Source organism: Dendrobium catenatum, unplaced genomic scaffold (assembly GCF_001605985.2).
Source record: "Dendrobium catenatum unplaced genomic scaffold, ASM160598v2 fragScaff_scaffold_1608, whole genome shotgun sequence".
NCBI lineage: Eukaryota > Viridiplantae > Streptophyta > Magnoliopsida > Asparagales > Orchidaceae > Dendrobium > Dendrobium catenatum.
The window spans coordinates 5,070,747-5,087,637 of NW_021320070.1; the positions used below are offsets into that span (position 1 = coordinate 5,070,747).

The 16,891-nt window shown below is 36.4% G+C and overlaps 1 protein-coding gene across 1 annotated transcript; it reads right to left on the minus strand.

The window, feature by feature from the left end:
• Positions 1-285: 285 nt before the first annotated feature.
• LOC110107620 (LRR receptor kinase SERK2-like) lies at positions 286-15,927 on the minus strand. Its single transcript, XM_020837956.2, has 4 exons — positions 15,675-15,927; positions 14,799-14,935; positions 616-748; positions 286-431 (listed from the first exon to the last, which is right to left on the minus strand). The coding sequence occupies exons 2-4, from the start codon at positions 14,863-14,865 to the stop codon at positions 356-358; spliced, it is 276 nt and encodes a 91-aa protein (XP_020693615.1). The 5' UTR covers positions 14,866-14,935; positions 15,675-15,927; the 3' UTR covers positions 286-355.
• Between the last annotated feature and the right edge of the window lie 964 nt (positions 15,928-16,891).

The following is a 16,891-nucleotide window of genomic DNA, read 5'->3' on the forward strand; positions in this document are numbered from 1 at the left end:
GGTCTAGACTTCTAGTTTTGATGGCATCATAGAAAATGAGATGAGAAGAAAATTGATCTTCATTGAATTGTGTTTGAACAACATATACAGTCTATATATATTGCAGAAAAAGAGAACAACAGAGGAAAATAATATATAAAAATATTAAAAAAAAAATTTAAAAAAAAATATCTATATATTAGAATCTCTCTTATTAATGATAGAAAAAAGACCGTAGAAACATGATCTCAGTACATATGGTAATAAATTTGATGGAGTAAAATGAACTTATTTGTAAGTTCTTTTTCTCTTCAATACAAAAATACCCAGGTTTACCGAAACTTGTCAAAAGCAGCCTTAAGAGTACCATGTAAACTTACAATACATTGAGATGCATTAGCTCTCCAATTCTTGGCGACAAAACTCCATTGAACCCGATGTTAGCCAATGTTCTGCAACAGAAATATGGAAAACATTAAATGTGTTAGGTAACTAATCAAATAAAGGTAAATATAAGCTCCTTATAGATGTCACCACTTCAATAAAATAACCTACACTTGTTTTTGCAAGATTGTACTACAAGCCATAACATAGATATTCACAAAACATTGCAGGACAAATGCAAGGCCAACTTACACTTGAACAACATTGTTATTGCTGTCACAAATTACAGAATTCCAAGTGCAAGGAGTAACCTGATTCTGATTCCAATCACTAAGCTGAGTACTAGTAGCATTTAATTTATTTCTCATGTCAACTAATGCATCCCCTGAAACATTTGACAGTTAGGCCTTAGTTATTTCACCAAGGAAATAAAAAATAAAAAATGAAGCTAATTATGAAACACAGGCATGAACAAATGAGGAAAGGGAAAGTATTCAAGTCATGATATAGAAATGTGGAAACAAACATTTCCCAACATACAATCAGAAAGATACTGAGATAATGTAGTGATATATAAATGATGTGATGTCAAGATGTAATTCCAGCAGTTTGAGAATGCTGGAGAAGAAGACATGTAGCAATTGCTGCAGATGATCATCCTAGATTAGCACGGTTTATTAGCAGAAAATACCCACACAAAAAAAACAAGCGTCTTTCCCGCATTTTGAAAAGTCACTCGTAATTTCTGCTTGTTTCCAGAAGAAAAAAAAGGGGGGAAATATTTGAGTAAAATTATCCAACAATGTAATTATATGTATCATCGTATGTAGGTATTCAATACGCCTCACTTATTGCAGTGGGAACTAAAAGGTTATATACGAATGATCTGAAGCAAACGTTCTTGATGAGCTGATCCTAGTACATTATTTTCATTTTTTCTTGAATAAAGTGAAGATAAACATTACTTAAAAGAGAAAAAAAACTTCACAAAAGGAAGAAACCAAATAATTAAGTAAAGAGGATTTTCATTATTATGCCTCACAATTCGCCATCGTCATCCTTGGCTTGCCATTGTGGTTCTCTTGACGTCAATGTCCACTTGTTCTCCATGCGTCACTGGGCTTGTTGATGTGGCTAGCCTAGAGCCCGTTTGCAACACTTGAATTTTCTTTGACTTTAAAAAATCAATTAGTGGCCCCATCCATTTAACCAACTGCCAATGTTTCAATTTGTATTCATTCTGAACACTAGACAACCAGAAAATATAAAAATAAATAAATACAAAGGCTAGTGGACCATTAAAATTTAAAAGAAAATTTAGATCGAATGCTAATTTTACTGAACTGCCTTTGAATACATTTATTAATCCTATTTTTATTATGGAAGACAATATTCCCCATAGAGACACTATAAAACCTTAAAACTTCTAGACTCCTCTTACAAGAGACCAAAATCATTGCTTGTCAGTCCATCCAAACTTTCAGGAGGTTGAAATTATCATTCCAAATGAAGCTCTTGTCTCTATATATTCTCCCAATAGGTTCCTCATCAATTGGAAGAATTTGCAGCCTCTTTCTGAAGCACTTGGGTGGCTATGGAAGATGTCCAGATGCTTGGACCATACTCAGTGGATGACTTCCTTGATTTTTAACTTAGTAGAATTCTTTGTGATCTGATGGAGTTGATATATCACGACCTCAACATACACATAGACCAATTATAAGATCCTAGACAATGGCCTTGCATCAAGCATGAAGATCACCAATCATCATAAAACAAGAAGAACAACATCATCATCCTTCAGAGTGACTCCTCCAAGGAAGTTATGTGAAGATTGCAATGAAAAGGATCACTCTCTTCCTTATTTAAGCCAAACTTGTTAAAATAGTGCTTCTCACATGAAGTGTAGAGGTGTCAACTAGGGTTCATGGATTGAGTTTGGGTCTAACATGAAGTTGACGGGGCCTGGATTTGCTTGGCCCGAATCTAACCCATTTATTATATGGATTAAAATGTTCAATCCAAATCCAACTCAACTCCAACCTGATCAGCCCAAACCTAGCTTATTTAACAGGTTTCTTATATGGATCATGTAATTTTGGATCAATATGACGCAATTAACTCAAATATGACTCGTTTAACCCAAACATGATCTATTTAACTTGAACATGGTATGTTTACCCAAATACGACCCATTTAACCTAAATCCAACCTATTTAACCCAAACCCAAATATTAATCAGGTCAATTTAAGTCAATTTTGAGTTTTTGGGTCAACCCAAATTTAATTAAAAAATTTAATCGAGTGAAACTGAACCTAAATTCTCCGACTCAGTTCTACGTCGGATTGTCATGTAGGGTCATTCATTGAAACCCTAGTGACGAGGTGCAATGTGAAGAGGATGCACATCACCTTGTATTCAATTGACTACAAAGCAGTCAAAAAGTGTTGTTGAACATTAAAATACTTGCAAGAAGCACAACACCTGTCGACTTAGTGGTTTGATTTTATCAATTTTAGAGTTTATTGGTTACTCTTTTTTTTGTTAAATAGCCAATCAATTATTAATATAAGAGGCAACAAATTCTTCAACCAAGCTTTCATCTTCAACTAGCACATAGTAACCATGACCTTCTCTCCCTCCATCATCTAGCTGCAGCCCCCATACTTCCGTAGCTCTTGAAACAATGTGAGTATAATTTTTTAAGGGTTTTATAAGAATATATTATTTTGTAATTTAAATGAAAATTAAATTAATAATCTCACTTGAAAGAAATTTATCTTTAATATTTTTAAATGGTTTTTATATGAATATTTTTCAAAATGGATTTTTAATAAATATAATCTCATTTGAAAGACATGAAAAATAAATTTAACAAAATTGATTTTAAAAGTTTATAAATAAAAAAGATTATAATTCAAATATTTAATTAAAATTAAATATCTTATTTGTAATTGTTAAATCTCAATTATCCCTTGGCCCTTAATCCCACGGCTAACATGGCGATCATTGGGAGGCTCACCTAAATCACGTTGTTAAATCTCAGCCATCTCTTGGTTCTTGATCACATAGCTAACATGGGGATCGTGGGAGGCTCACTTGGATCACGCCGATCTCCTTCTATATTTTAGTGGCTGATTTAGGAAGGATTATATTAAGGCAATTATGTATGATTCTATAGTTATTTGATTTTTTATTAAGACATCTTGTATAGATTTATAAATAGCAATAGTTTTGTATAATAAAATTAAGTCTTTTTCCTCATCAATTCTCTAAATTTATCAGGTTATCAGAGCCAGATTCCCACCACCGGAATTTTGAGGAATATTGGTCCTTCCACCTGCCTTCTTGCCCAAATCGCTTAAATATACAAATCAAAGGAAGCGGAGAGGAGCAAGCGGCCTTCATTTCCATTGGAGATCGAACGAGAGTAGAGCGGTCCAAATCTCTCGTGCCCTCTATTTCATGCTTGCAGCCAGAAGAAGCAGAGATGGGAGTCTCTCGTGTGTCTAAGACTGAGGAGAGATTGAGCGGGATGGTTCCTCTTACATGCGTCTCGGGCAAAGCCTAGAGGAGTCGAGCGAAAGCTTCCTCTCGCGTACGTGCGATTGAATGAGACGAGAAATCGTGCGTCTGGCCCTAATGGCAAGGACCTCCTAAGAACGACGACATTGGGCTCGATCTTCGTTCTTGCGTGTGACATCCACAGTCGACCAAACAAAAACGAGAGAAGTCGAGCGCATGACCTCTACTCTTGCGTGCGTCTAGACAGCAGCTAGGACCTCCTCCTAAAAGCAACAACGTCAGGCTCAGTTTTGTCCTTCTGTGCAATCCAGGGAGATGCAGTGTCCTCTTGGTTATCTGTTTCGTGCCTCGCTTCCTGGAAGCCGAGCGGAGAGGAGCGAATAGGAACCCTTGTACGTGCGAAGGAGGTCAAGCCACTGTGCATACATTCTTACCTATGGAAAAGCAGAATCGATCGTCGGAAGGTGTCCTGCAGGAGTTTTTATGAGTGCATGCCAGGGAAGAGCTGAATGCTTGGATCAATAGTCTTATGCGTGCCTGCAAGGGACCGAGAGCTTGGAGCCATTATTGTCGTACATGCAACCTCTCTCGTGCAAATGTCGACTGATGATTTAATGTTGGAGAATGGGATAAAAGACATCGGAAATAAGTTGGCATCTCCTCCATCCAATTTTCAGCAGCTTTTGCTACTTTTTGATAAAGCTGAAAATATATTATAAAGAATGGAGCAATCTCCATCTACTTCAATGTTGATTGTTGTTCAACCTTCTATGAAGGCATTGATTTCCATTGCACCTTTTCTTAGTGAAGGTTTCCATTGCACCTTGTCTTAGTGAAATAATAAGAATAACGACACCAAATTCTCCATATGATGATGATACAATGAAGGAGATATTTAGATTGATTATCGGAACTTTCAAGATTTTGAATGAGATGTCAAGCCGTTCATTTCCGAAGAGAGTTTCAATAATTAAAACTGTTGCAAAGGTATGATCCTGTGTTTTGATGTTAGATCTTGATTGTGATGAATTGATATTGGAAATGTTTCAGCATTTCCTGAAGACAACAAAGGTCAAAGCATTCTAATATTGTCTTTTACTCAATGGAGACTATCATGATAGTTGTTTTGGAGGAGACTTAAAGTATTTATGCACAGCTTCTTTCATGTTTATTGGATTGTGTGAAAATTGTTGAAAAGAATAGTCTGCAAACAACAAATAAGCTAGTTGAGAAAGTGCTTGTTAACTGTTCCTTGAAGCTAAAGACTTATTTGGCTAAATTACTTAATGGCAATAGTGCTCTATTAAGTGATTACATCAAAATTGTTGCTACTGTATTTCAGGGGAAACCTAACACATCGATACATAATGAAATGAATGCTTCTGGTGAATATCAAGAAGCTGGCCATAAATTATTTAAGTGGCTCCATTCTGACGACTCGCCTCAGGAATTTGCACAACAAAAAGGTGAAATTTTTCATCATGAAAAATTTGTTGCTGCAGCAGAAGGATCTTCCAAACTCGTGACAAATAATGGATCTTTCATAATGGGAATGGTGATTCCATGGCTGCAAAGAAAAAGACTGAATTTTACCATCATAGTGGTAAATCTAGAGTTAATACCAAACATAGCTTGGATTCAGAAACAACAAAGCCTGATAGAAGGTCAGATCTATGTTATCACAGAGGAAGAAATGCTTCATTGCAGTTGTCAACCAGTAATGATCATTATGGAGTTGGTAATAAGAAAAAAGTTTGGAATAATTCTAACAAAAAGCTTCCAAGTAATGGAGGCAGAAATGGATCTCAAAGAAAAATTAGAGTAAGATTCTCGGAAAACAAGCAAACTGCTGGCACTAAGCAGAAAGGAGTTAAGTATACTGAGGCTGAAGACAAAGAATTGAAATAAAAGAAAGTTCTCTCCTCTCAAAAGTCTACAGTGAAATATTTGGTTAAAGATCATAACCACATTAAAGATACTGGTAAAACAAAATCAAGATGGAAGTGTGATCAGTGCATACAAGAGGACTTCTGGATCACATAAGCATAGGAAAAGCTTGGATGATACAATTGTTGGTTCAAATATAAAAATTTGGTGGTTAAATGATTAAAGGTTTTATGATGACATTGTTAATTCTTTTAATCAAAGAACAAGAATTTATAAAATTTTGTATGATCCTAAAAAAAAGCAGCGGATGGGGTGCAAGAAAAGGATGAAACTAATGTTGCAGACATTCTTACCACGAGACTTAATTAACTCTATCTTTCTGGGACTGATTACCAAGCTGAGAATGACAGATTTATATTTCCCAGCTTGAAGGGAAGTGTTAAATCTCAGCCATCCCTTGGCCCTTAATCCCACAGCCAGAATGAGGATCCATGGGAGGCACATCTATATCACGTCGATCTCCTTCTATATTTGGGTGGCTGATTTAGGAATGACTATTTTAAGGCAATTATGCATGATTCTATAGTTATTTGTTTCTTTATTAAGACATCTTGTATATATCTATAAATAGGGATAGTTGTGTCTAATGAAATTAAGCATTTTTTTCTCATCAATTCTCTGAATTTAACAGTAATTTACACTAAAATTAAATTAATAATTAGAATGTTGGTGAATTTGTATGTAATAGATATGTGAATTAAATTCAAATAATAAAGAATTTTAGGAAATCAAATATTATTTGGATGTGGTAGATTTTATGCTTAAATTAGATGATAAGTTATACACAAATATAGATGTAAAAATAATTTTTATGATTAAATTACATTATAACTTAAGAAATGATTCAAGAGTCATATGTGATAAAAATATTATGGACAATGAAACATAAATTTATGAATTCTAATTTAAATAGCAATCAAATTAATGTGCTGAAACTTTAATAATTAATTATAGTTGCAAGTGCTCTGTATATAAGACTATAAAGAGTCCAAACATTGAAATAAGCCCAATACAAGCATCTAAAATCAATGTTTTCAAAGCTCATAACCCAATGCAATGCACAAGCGTTCGATTTTGTTTCAATGCGCAAAACTAAGCAGCGCTTTTATTAACTCTCATAACTTATATCACATGCATATAAACCACATTATGTAAAAAGTTTCAACAAATATAATGATACGCTTAGTAGCAATTGTAAAATAATAGGGATTTAATAAATAAGTTAAAATTTAATATAAAATTAGAAAGAACTGAAATGTAAATATTCAATTTCAAGGCAACTTCGAAAGCGAACCTACAATAAATGCATATGTTACAAAGTGTATTAGACTTTGGATTTAACTTTGTATTATTCTAAATAGGATATTTTCTTCTTACTTTTGGATTAACCATGCCTAAATTTTGTTATATATATATATATATGTATATATATATATATATACATATATATATATATATATATACCATAATACCATTAAAATGTAATATAACTATATTTATTTCATATTTTTGAAGGCCTATATGGTTTGAAGTAAAAGGGGTGTAAAGTATTTCAAATGCAGGGATTTGAAGAATATTGATGTTTGGTTTGAAGTGAAATAAATACAGTGTAAAGTTTTAATGTATTTGGAATTCACTCTTTAATTCATGTTTTGTGTATTTGGAATTCCTCCGATTATGCAATTTTCAAATACATTGGAACTTCATTGCCTCCTATTGCCCGCGCGACCACCATCACCCCGCTACAACCGACTGCCGCCACCATCGCCAACAACCTCTAGTGTCAATGACCGGTCGCCATAACTACTAGTAATTGGCACCGGCCACCATCGCTAGCCGCCACCAATGCCCACCACTTCCACTAACCATCTATCTTTGGACTTTACACAACGTACATTTATTTTACTCCAAGCCAAACAAAAAATAAAACTCCGCATTTATTTTACACTCATCCAACCAACATCAAAGCATTTCAAATACACTGCATTTTTTTTTTCAGCCAACCAAATAGCCCCTAAATGAAATTACAAAGCTTAGTTGCTTATTGTAATAGGGTTGTTGGGTTGGTGGCTTTCTCTTGTTGAAATCTTTGGTGAGTTATTCAGGTTATCATTTTGTGTGTTTTGAATATCTCTCTTCCTCTCTTTTTTGGTCCACCCCCCTCTGGGTCTCCAACACATTCCAAAACATTAATTGGAGCTTTCAATTTTCTCTCACTTCCTTCCACCTTTAAACTAAATGAAATCATAAACTATAACCCCCATCCTCTACTCAAAAGATAAATGATGGATGGACCGATCTTGTCTGGACCAGTCATTGTTGGGCTGGTCCCTCCTAGACCAGCCAGAGTTACTTGAGGCGGAAGGTGGAACGGTCTTCGGAAGGCAGAACGAGCTTCAAGAGGCAAAAGGATTTCGCTCGAAACTGATCGCACGTCCCTTCGGGTGGGGCTCCAATTTCAACTGGGGAGAGGGGACAACTATGATGGAATTTCAAACTGGTAGGGTTATTTTGGGTATTTGTTGAATATCGTATGCTTTAAGTATTTTGTTAAACCTAGGGTTTGATTGGTTGAAATCAGATTGTTCTTAGGGAGTTTGGGCTCTAACCAACAGCTAAGGATTTGGGAGAGCTGGATCTTCCTCTCCAATTGAAGATCAATTATATTTGCTTGTTTTCTTCCTTATATTATCAATTAAAAAGTATTTTCTCTGGATATTCCTCTTAATTCTTCTTAGGGATTGTGTTTGGGGCTACTGAAATTACATTTCAACCAAAGAATAGTGGATTTCTACGAGCTTTCCTATCAAATTGGTGTCAGAGCAATTTCTCAAGCTAAAAATAAAGTCTTTCTCGTTGATTTATGCTGTATTTTTATCTTAGATCTTGCTGTTTTTTTGTTGTTTGGAGGCCAGATTCACATCAATGTTGTTGTTTTATTGTTGTTGGAGCCTAAATCTAGGTACCCATGGCAGGAACAAAGGTGGAAGTGTTGGAAGGGAACAATTGAAATAAAAAATTTCAGATCTCCAAACTCAATTTTCATATTTCAAAAGTCAAATTTCAGCTGTCCATAAGAAGATCGATGAGAAATTTTCCATCCTAGAGGAAATATTGAAGAAGTTGCTCGAGGGCCAACCCAAAATGGTGTCGAGAGGCAAGGGAAGCCGCCAGCAACCAAGGAAGTGGGGAAAATTGTAATCTGATAAGGCGAAGGGAAGAAGATCAGGAGGTGGAGATTCTGAAGGAAGAAAAGAGAATGCCCCCCCTAGAGCCTATTCCTAGGGAGGAGTTGGATAGGGTATGGGAAGAGGCGTAAGGAGGCCGGACATGAATAAAGGGGTGCTGAATTTGAGAGGAGGGCAGAATTTGAAAGTAGAGGGGTTGATTATGATAGAACGGGTGTTGAATTTGAAAGGAGATAAGCTGATTATTGAAGGGGTGTTAAATTTGAAAGAAGGGGGGGGGGGGGGGGGGGGCTCTTTAAAAGCAACTATATCTAATTTGTAACAAATAATGTAGTGTCGGGGCGCCAACAAACAATAGCAGGAGTCCGCAAATGTGGGAATTTGACAACAGGTTTGGGTACGAGCATAAAAGGATGATTAGGACACTAGGGGGAATCACCTCTTTGGGGAATGGGAAATTATGGAGGAAACATGGGGAATGAAGGAGACCAAAGGGTGAAGAAGTTGAAGATGCCTATTTTTAAGGGAGATGATGCACATTGACGGATCTACAGGGTAATTTACTATCAATAGGTTGATAGATGATGAGAGACTAATGGTGATCGGGATGTGCTTGGAGGGGAAAGCAGTTGGGTTGTACCAATGGAGGGATACAATGCGACCCATACGAGGCCCGGAGGGAGTTTAAGGACTGCTTGTTGAAATGTTTACAAACTAACATGGGAGGGACTTCTATGAGCAATTCTTTGACCTGACGCAGAAGGGGACAGTGATGGAATATTGTGAGAAATTTGAAGACATGGGCCAGTTGACTGGATCAGCTTCTGGAAATTGTATTGGAGGGGAACTTATTAAAAGGGCTCAGAACAAAGATTCCGGTGGCAATTAAAGTGATGAGGCCTCGTGATTTGAGAGAGGATATAGAGCTAGACCAATTAGTGGAGGATCAAAGGCACCTAGAGAGAGGGACTAGAGATAGCAACTCATGAGGCTCATACAGGATGATCATCACCTTGCATCCAAGGAGCCGACACCATATATTCTTAAGAAGATCCGGAAGGAGAAGACTGCAGGAGGGAGACCTGAGAGAAAATTCATGAAGCTTACAAAGATGGAGTTACAGAAGAAGAGGGAAAATGAGTTGTATTTCAGATGTGATGAGAGGTATACACTGGGGCATAGGTGTAAGGTTAAACTCTTCAAGTTCTCACCATTTGTGATGACAAGGAAATTGAGGAGGGAGGTGATAGTGAAGCAGTCGATTCTATTTTTTTCACCTATCGAAAAAGGTGGCTCTTTGAGAAGGGGGATATTGATGGACTAGTCCAGCCTAGATCGATCACTCTTGGGCCAATCCCTCCTGGACCAACTAGAGTTACATGAGGTGGAAGGCGAAATGGGCTTCAAGCTTCGGGAGGCGAAAGGATTTCACTCGAAACCGATAGCACATAAGGGTGGGGCCCAAGGTTAATTTCAACTGCGGAGAGGGGGGTGGTTAGGAGAGAATTTCAAATTGGGAGGGTTGTTTTGGGTATTTGTTAAATATTGCATGCTTTAAGTAGTTTTGTTAAATTTAAGGTTTGTGGGTATGTATTATTGGATGATATTAGATGGTTCTTAGGATGTTTGGGCTCTAGCCGGCCGCTATGGATTTAAGAGAGCTGGATCTTCCTCTCCAATTGAAGATCCATTGTATTTTGTTTGTTTTCTTCCTTATATCAACAGTTGAAAATGTTTTTCTTTGGTTATTCCTCTAAATTCTTCTTGGGGATTGTGTTTGCGGCTGCTGAATTAAATTCCAGCAAAGGAATACTGGATTTCTACGATCATTTCCTATCACTAAACTAATCCACCTTGATCACCACACCTTCCTAACTAAGCTACATCCCTTGTAGCTCTTGGCCAAGGCTAGAAACTACAGTTCTAGCTAACCAAACTCTCCCCAATCAATTCCAATCAATCACAAAATACTATAAGAAAATACTACCCTCTAACATACCTTCATTTCCTTCAAACAAATAAGAAACCATTCACAAAGTAACATGAACAATCATCACTTCTCAAATATCCTCCCAACACCACCTAACAGAAGAAGTGACTTCAGTATATTATGTGATAGGAAGATATCATGAACAATTAGAAGCAAATTTTACATAATTGCAATTAGACATTGATATTTTAATATTTGTTTTATTGGGAAGTAAAAAAATTTGTTGTATATTTTGAGTGCTATAGAAATGAGATTATTGATAGATGTGTGGAAAAGCTAGAAAAGATAAATTAAAAACTATTATACTTAGAATAACATCTATTAAAAATAACGGCAATTGAAAAAAGAGTTAAGTGATTAGTATATGTATAATATATTATAGAACATGCATGGTTTAAAATTGCGCAATATGAGGCTCGCCTTAAGGCCCGCCTTTGCGCAATTCTAGTGAAAAGCGCCTTGAGGCTTACGCCTCAAGTTTTTTTTATGAGGCTTGCGCCTCGACTTGATTGAGGCCCGCCTTAAGGCGCGCCTCGCCTCACTGGCGTGAGGCTTACACCTCACCCGATATATATTAAAACTTACATAAATTCTGAAGTAAAGCCGCAAATAAATCACACTTCAGGTACCCCCTAGTCGCATCAACTTCCTTAACCTCTAACCCGTAGCCATTTTTTAATATATTATTTGAGTATTATATACAATTTTACTTTTAACATTTATTTGCACTTAACATAAGGCTCACGCCTCAAAATGCCTTGAGGCTTACACATCGCCTTACAAAAAAAAAGCGCCTCAATACCTAATTGAGCATTTTTAAACATGGTGATGACAATGTTGATGACTTATGAGTTCTTATGTGATATGTCATTGCTATTTATTTTTGGAATTATATGTTAATGAAAAGAATACTGTGATTTGAGAAAGATGGAGTTTGAGTTGAACTATATTTCATGTTGTCTTATTATTGGGATATTTTGATTTCACTTCATATCTTGTGCATTTTTATGTTTTATATATTATTTACTCATTAGTATATACAAAATTTATCATCTTATATTTACGCAATTTTTTGATTTTGAGGCTTACGCCTCAAAACGCCTTGAGGCTTACGCCTCGCCTCACGAACGAAAAACGCCTCAATACCCGATTACGCAATTTTAAACATTGATATCAAGTACATAAGAAGATTAAATAAGTAATAGCGGATTAAGAAGGAGAAAGGGCATACCTAAGATAAAAAGAATAAAAGATGATAATAATGATTTATGAATACTAGGGTAACAACTCAAATAACACTCTAAGAATAAATGTAAAATGAGGATTCATAAAGCCTACTCTAAATAATTGGGATAAGGGTAATGATTTCCATTCAACCAATTAATTATGAATTATAGTTTTAAAATGATTGGGGGATAAATGGGGAGCATTTTTTTCTTCTCTTATGTGCTCAAGTGGCAATTACCCTTGAATTGGAAATACTAAAAAACAAATGATGTGTCATTAAAGTTAGGCGTAGTTAGTACATTTTTGGGGTTGAATAACAACAATAACTAATGCTAGTGTTTGGTAGGCTTGAATCTTCAATTAGCACCCATCTTTCAGGCTGAAAAACTAAGAAAAAAGGCTTCCAAATCACCATTCTTTGTTCTATAGAACTACAATCTTCACAAGCAATAATACACAAACCAAACAAAAAGAATTTAGATTACACTGACATCTAGATAAGAACTAGAAACTCATAACACCACATTTCCAGAAATAGTGACCAAATAGCCCACTAAGGCAAACCTAAAGCTCCACACGTTACATAATGTAGAAACCAAGTTGCTAAATTGAAAAAAAAAAAAACCCCAAAAAAGGGTCAAAATAAAAAGGAAGTAAATTCTTAATAATCTTTGATCAAAAAATAAGTGAAATGTTACACTCCCTAAACAAATCTACATAGAAACTAACATCGTCTCGTAATTTTATTAGATTGACCAATAAAAAGACTCCCCATTTTGATTGAGCCACATAAGAAAGCGGATCTGATGTGAAACATGATGCATGGAAACATGAACTGCTTGGGAATTTTAATATAAGATTTTTAAAGCTTTGCTAGTTATAAAATTAATGCTTACCCAAGTTAGGTTTTCAGAACTATCAAGTTGAAATTAAGTAAGGCATGCGGTTATAACTAGATTAACGGGACAATATCAAATTGACAACATAGAATTAGAGAGTAATGCTATGGGGAGAAACAATAATCCACAATTAACAAATACAACTTTCACCTTGGGTCTCTCACTCACTCGCTTGTTGGTGGCACTTTTTATGGAGGAAGATTGAGAGCAACCGAGCGATGCCACTAGGAAACAAATGGCACACAAAAGCTAGTCCGTTGGAGCGGTAGCCGGTGGCGGGTAGTCCATGGGATGACTAGTGAGCATCCAACGTCTTATCGAAACTTCCTTGACGGCTATGGTGGGGGCTAAGAGGCAAATGCAGGAAATCTGAAATAAAATTTAGATTTTACTGGTTTAGGAGAGGAATTTAATTTGAATTTAAAATTAATCCAAGGAGGGAGAGAGGGGCGGCAATGGGGAGAAGATTTGGGCTGAATTTGTGGAGCTATTAAGGTGATTAGGAGAGAGAGGGGGGGCTATTAAGGGGGAGGAATTGATTTCAAATTTCAAATTTTGAAATTTGAAATTAAAATCATGGAAAACTGAAATTAAACCTGAGGGAGAGGGATATTAAAGAGGTGTTTAAGTAGTGATGAGGTGGCAAGTAGAAAGAGAAACAATAGGAGAAGGTGGCCGGACATATGGGAGAGAGAGAGGCTTGGAATTAAATAGGTGGGGATCACAATTAATTAATCAAAATCTGAAATTTAGATTTCAGATTTTAATTAAGTCATGTAACTCCTTTCTTGAAAGAAAATTGGGAGGAAATTTGAATTTCAAAAATTTGTAACTCCCTTAATTAATTCCCCAATTTAAGTGAATTAATTAGGAAAGTCATTAAAGGATGAAATTCAAACTAGCAAAGGGAAACCAAATGGGGGCCGGCGGTATGGATCCAGGGATGGCTCGACGAAGAAGGCGTGGTGGTGGCGGCGGGTGGCCGGCATGGGAGTTGGCCGGCGGGGAGGCTCTTGCAGGCGGCCGGGATGGGGTGCTGGGTTGGTGCTGGGTGTCGGCAGGAGGCTGGCTGGCGGTTTGGCTAGGGGAAAGGGGGCGGAAGGATCAAGGAGAGGAAAGTAAGGAAAATATAAGGATCCAAGGAGTGAATTCAATTTTCCACAAGTGCTTCAATCCGAATCTCCAGATGATGATTGACCAAAGAAATAAAGGAAAGTTAGAAGAAGAGAAAAACCTAGAACTCACAAGAGAATCTAGCTTCTCTACGAAACTCACTAAGAGATCGTGGAGGTTTGCACTCACAAAGAGAACACAAAGCAATAATTTTTATACATACAAAACTAACTATTACATAAGAAAGGGCCATATATAGCTCCAAATAAAAAGAAAACAAAGACTAAATTGCCCTTGGGCTAACAATAGCGACAATACCCATAAGGGGCAAAAGTGGAAAAAAACTGAAAATAAAATAAACTACTACATAAAATGATTCAAAATAAAACTCATGATCGTGGTCGTCGATCTCCGGCGTCTCCTGATGGTACTCGTTTCGAAAATGCTGACGATGTCCTCATCAGGATCATAAAGAAATGCTTTTGTCAATTTGTTTGGGCAGTGTAGCAATGCTCAAGAAACAAATAAGAAGGAATGAAATGTACCTTCAATATCAGCAACAACAACTGAAAGAAGTCCAGCAAGCAAAAGCTTCAAAATATTCAGTCTCATATTTCTTCAAGTATTTTCACAGATGATACTATAGTCATGAATGTGACAGTTTAAATAGAAAGGCCATTCCCTACAAAAGCAATATGATGTGATCAACAAACAAATAACGAAGCAATAGCAGGTGTAAAGCACAAAATTGTGGAGAAGATAACCTTAAAAAATGTTCCAATTATGTAATATGACATATTGAATTATTGTCTTAGACAAATGCAGACATTGCTTTTACAGAATCCACATGTTCTCCAAATATCGCTTCCCTTTAAAAACACAAAAACTATTGATTTATATTCATTAAAAAGAAGCTCTTCAGAGTCCTTTTTCCCATGATTTATGGAAACCCACAACGAACAAGTAAAAAAAAACCATCACAACTTAGCAATACAAGAAGAATGCTACACCATAGACAACTTAGTAGCTATCAAGAAACTGATAAAATGGCAGAACGCAAAAAACAAAACCATCTTTTTGCCCTCTGATTCAGTAAAGTCTAGTGTATTTCTTTTAAAGGAAACATTTCACTCCAAAGCTACTATCAGCAACTCCCAGTTATATATTTGCAATTTTAGGTTAGAATATCCCAGGTTACTCAATTGCCGGAAACCCTATCGCCAAATACGCAGCAAAACAATAACAAAAAAAAAAACCCACAAACTGCTAAAACTGTAACCCGTAAACAGGCTGAGCTAATCACCCGCATGCCTGAGGCAAACACCGGTAAAGAAACTTCTCGATTATAAATGAGGGATAGGCTAAATAAGAGAGAGAGAGAGAGAGAGAGAGAGAGAGAGAGAGAGAGAGAGAGAGCAAACCGCCGGAGAACACGAAAGAGCTGCGCAATCGAGCTTCCCGGCGAGGATCTAGGAGGAGCAAGCTGCTTGGTTTTCTTTGATAAGGAGCGAACTGGAAGAGGAAGAACAGGAAGCGGGCTATCGATTGTGCAGCGAGATAAAGGAGACACCTTTGGATCCGTAGACCGCACTCCCCACTCGGCTGTCAACGTCAAACGATTAGCGTCAACAAGTTCGTCTTTTAAAAGAAGTATAAGGCCACACTGAATTTTGTTCGAAATTATTCCCAAAAAAAGTTGTTCGATTGCACGGGGAATCATATTTATATCTTTTTTTTTTAATCCCTCTAGATTCACAGTCTTCCCTCCGGTTCTTTTTGCAAACTTACTTCATGTGTTCACTTTCAGCACCATGCGGGGCAGGTGAAGATGCCCGCTTTCGGACCACGTGAGAAACTGAGCTATTGTGTGGAGCCAGATAGTCCGATTTGGGGGTCAATTTGTTTGGTGCGTAGATGTTGTTTTTTTGTTGTTTGGCCGTAGCAAGAAACGTTGCGTACTGCAACTCAACGTAATTAGTGATGTAAATTGAAAAATTACCGGTGGGAGATTAGGTAGACGGCGTTGGCGCCAAGTGAACCAATTGATTGATGATAAATAGGGGGAAATTTTGGATTAAGATAGTCTAATCATTTTTTATTTATATTAATTTAATCATGGTTGTTAATGAAATCAGAGTTTTTTAGGAGGTTTTCCCTCTTTAGTCCAGTTGCTTGTTTCTTTTTTCTTAGGTCTTTGATTTTACTTGTTTTGTTTTTTCGATCTATTTGTTGTTTGGTCCTGGGTTGTTGGGTTTTCGAGAGTGTTGTTGTTTGTCTGTTTTTGGTTTGAGTGATTTTTTCTTTAGTTATTTTTTGGTTCTTAATGTTTTTTTGGATTTTTTGTTTGCTTGTTTGTTGCTGGTGTTAGTTTCTGGGTCTTTTTTGTTGTTGCTCTTTGCTCTCTTTTGTTTTCTGTTGGGTGTGTTTCCTTTGATCTTTTTTCTTGGTTGTTGTGATGCAGGACATAAATGCAAAGAATATGATTTGATTAAGAAATTTGCACGCTTATATTTTAGATAACAATAAGAAGCAAAATCTTATATTGATTTAAACGATAAGATAAAATACTAAGGTGATAAAATAAGCTTAGGCAAAATCACATGTGTAGAAGTTAAGATAATAAAATAGTCAATTAATC

Coding starts and splice junctions, on each gene's coding strand:
- LOC110107620 (XM_020837956.2), bottom strand. CDS start 14,865: ATGAGACTGAATATTTTGAAGCTTTTGCTTGCTGGACTTCTTTCAGTT. Junction 749..14,798: donor TGTTGTTGCTGATATTGAAG/GTACATTTCATT, acceptor CAAATGTTTCAG/GGGATGCATTAGTTGACATG. Junction 432..615: donor AATAACAATGTTGTTCAAGT/GTAAGTTGGCCT, acceptor TTTCTGTTGCAG/AACATTGGCTAACATCGGGT.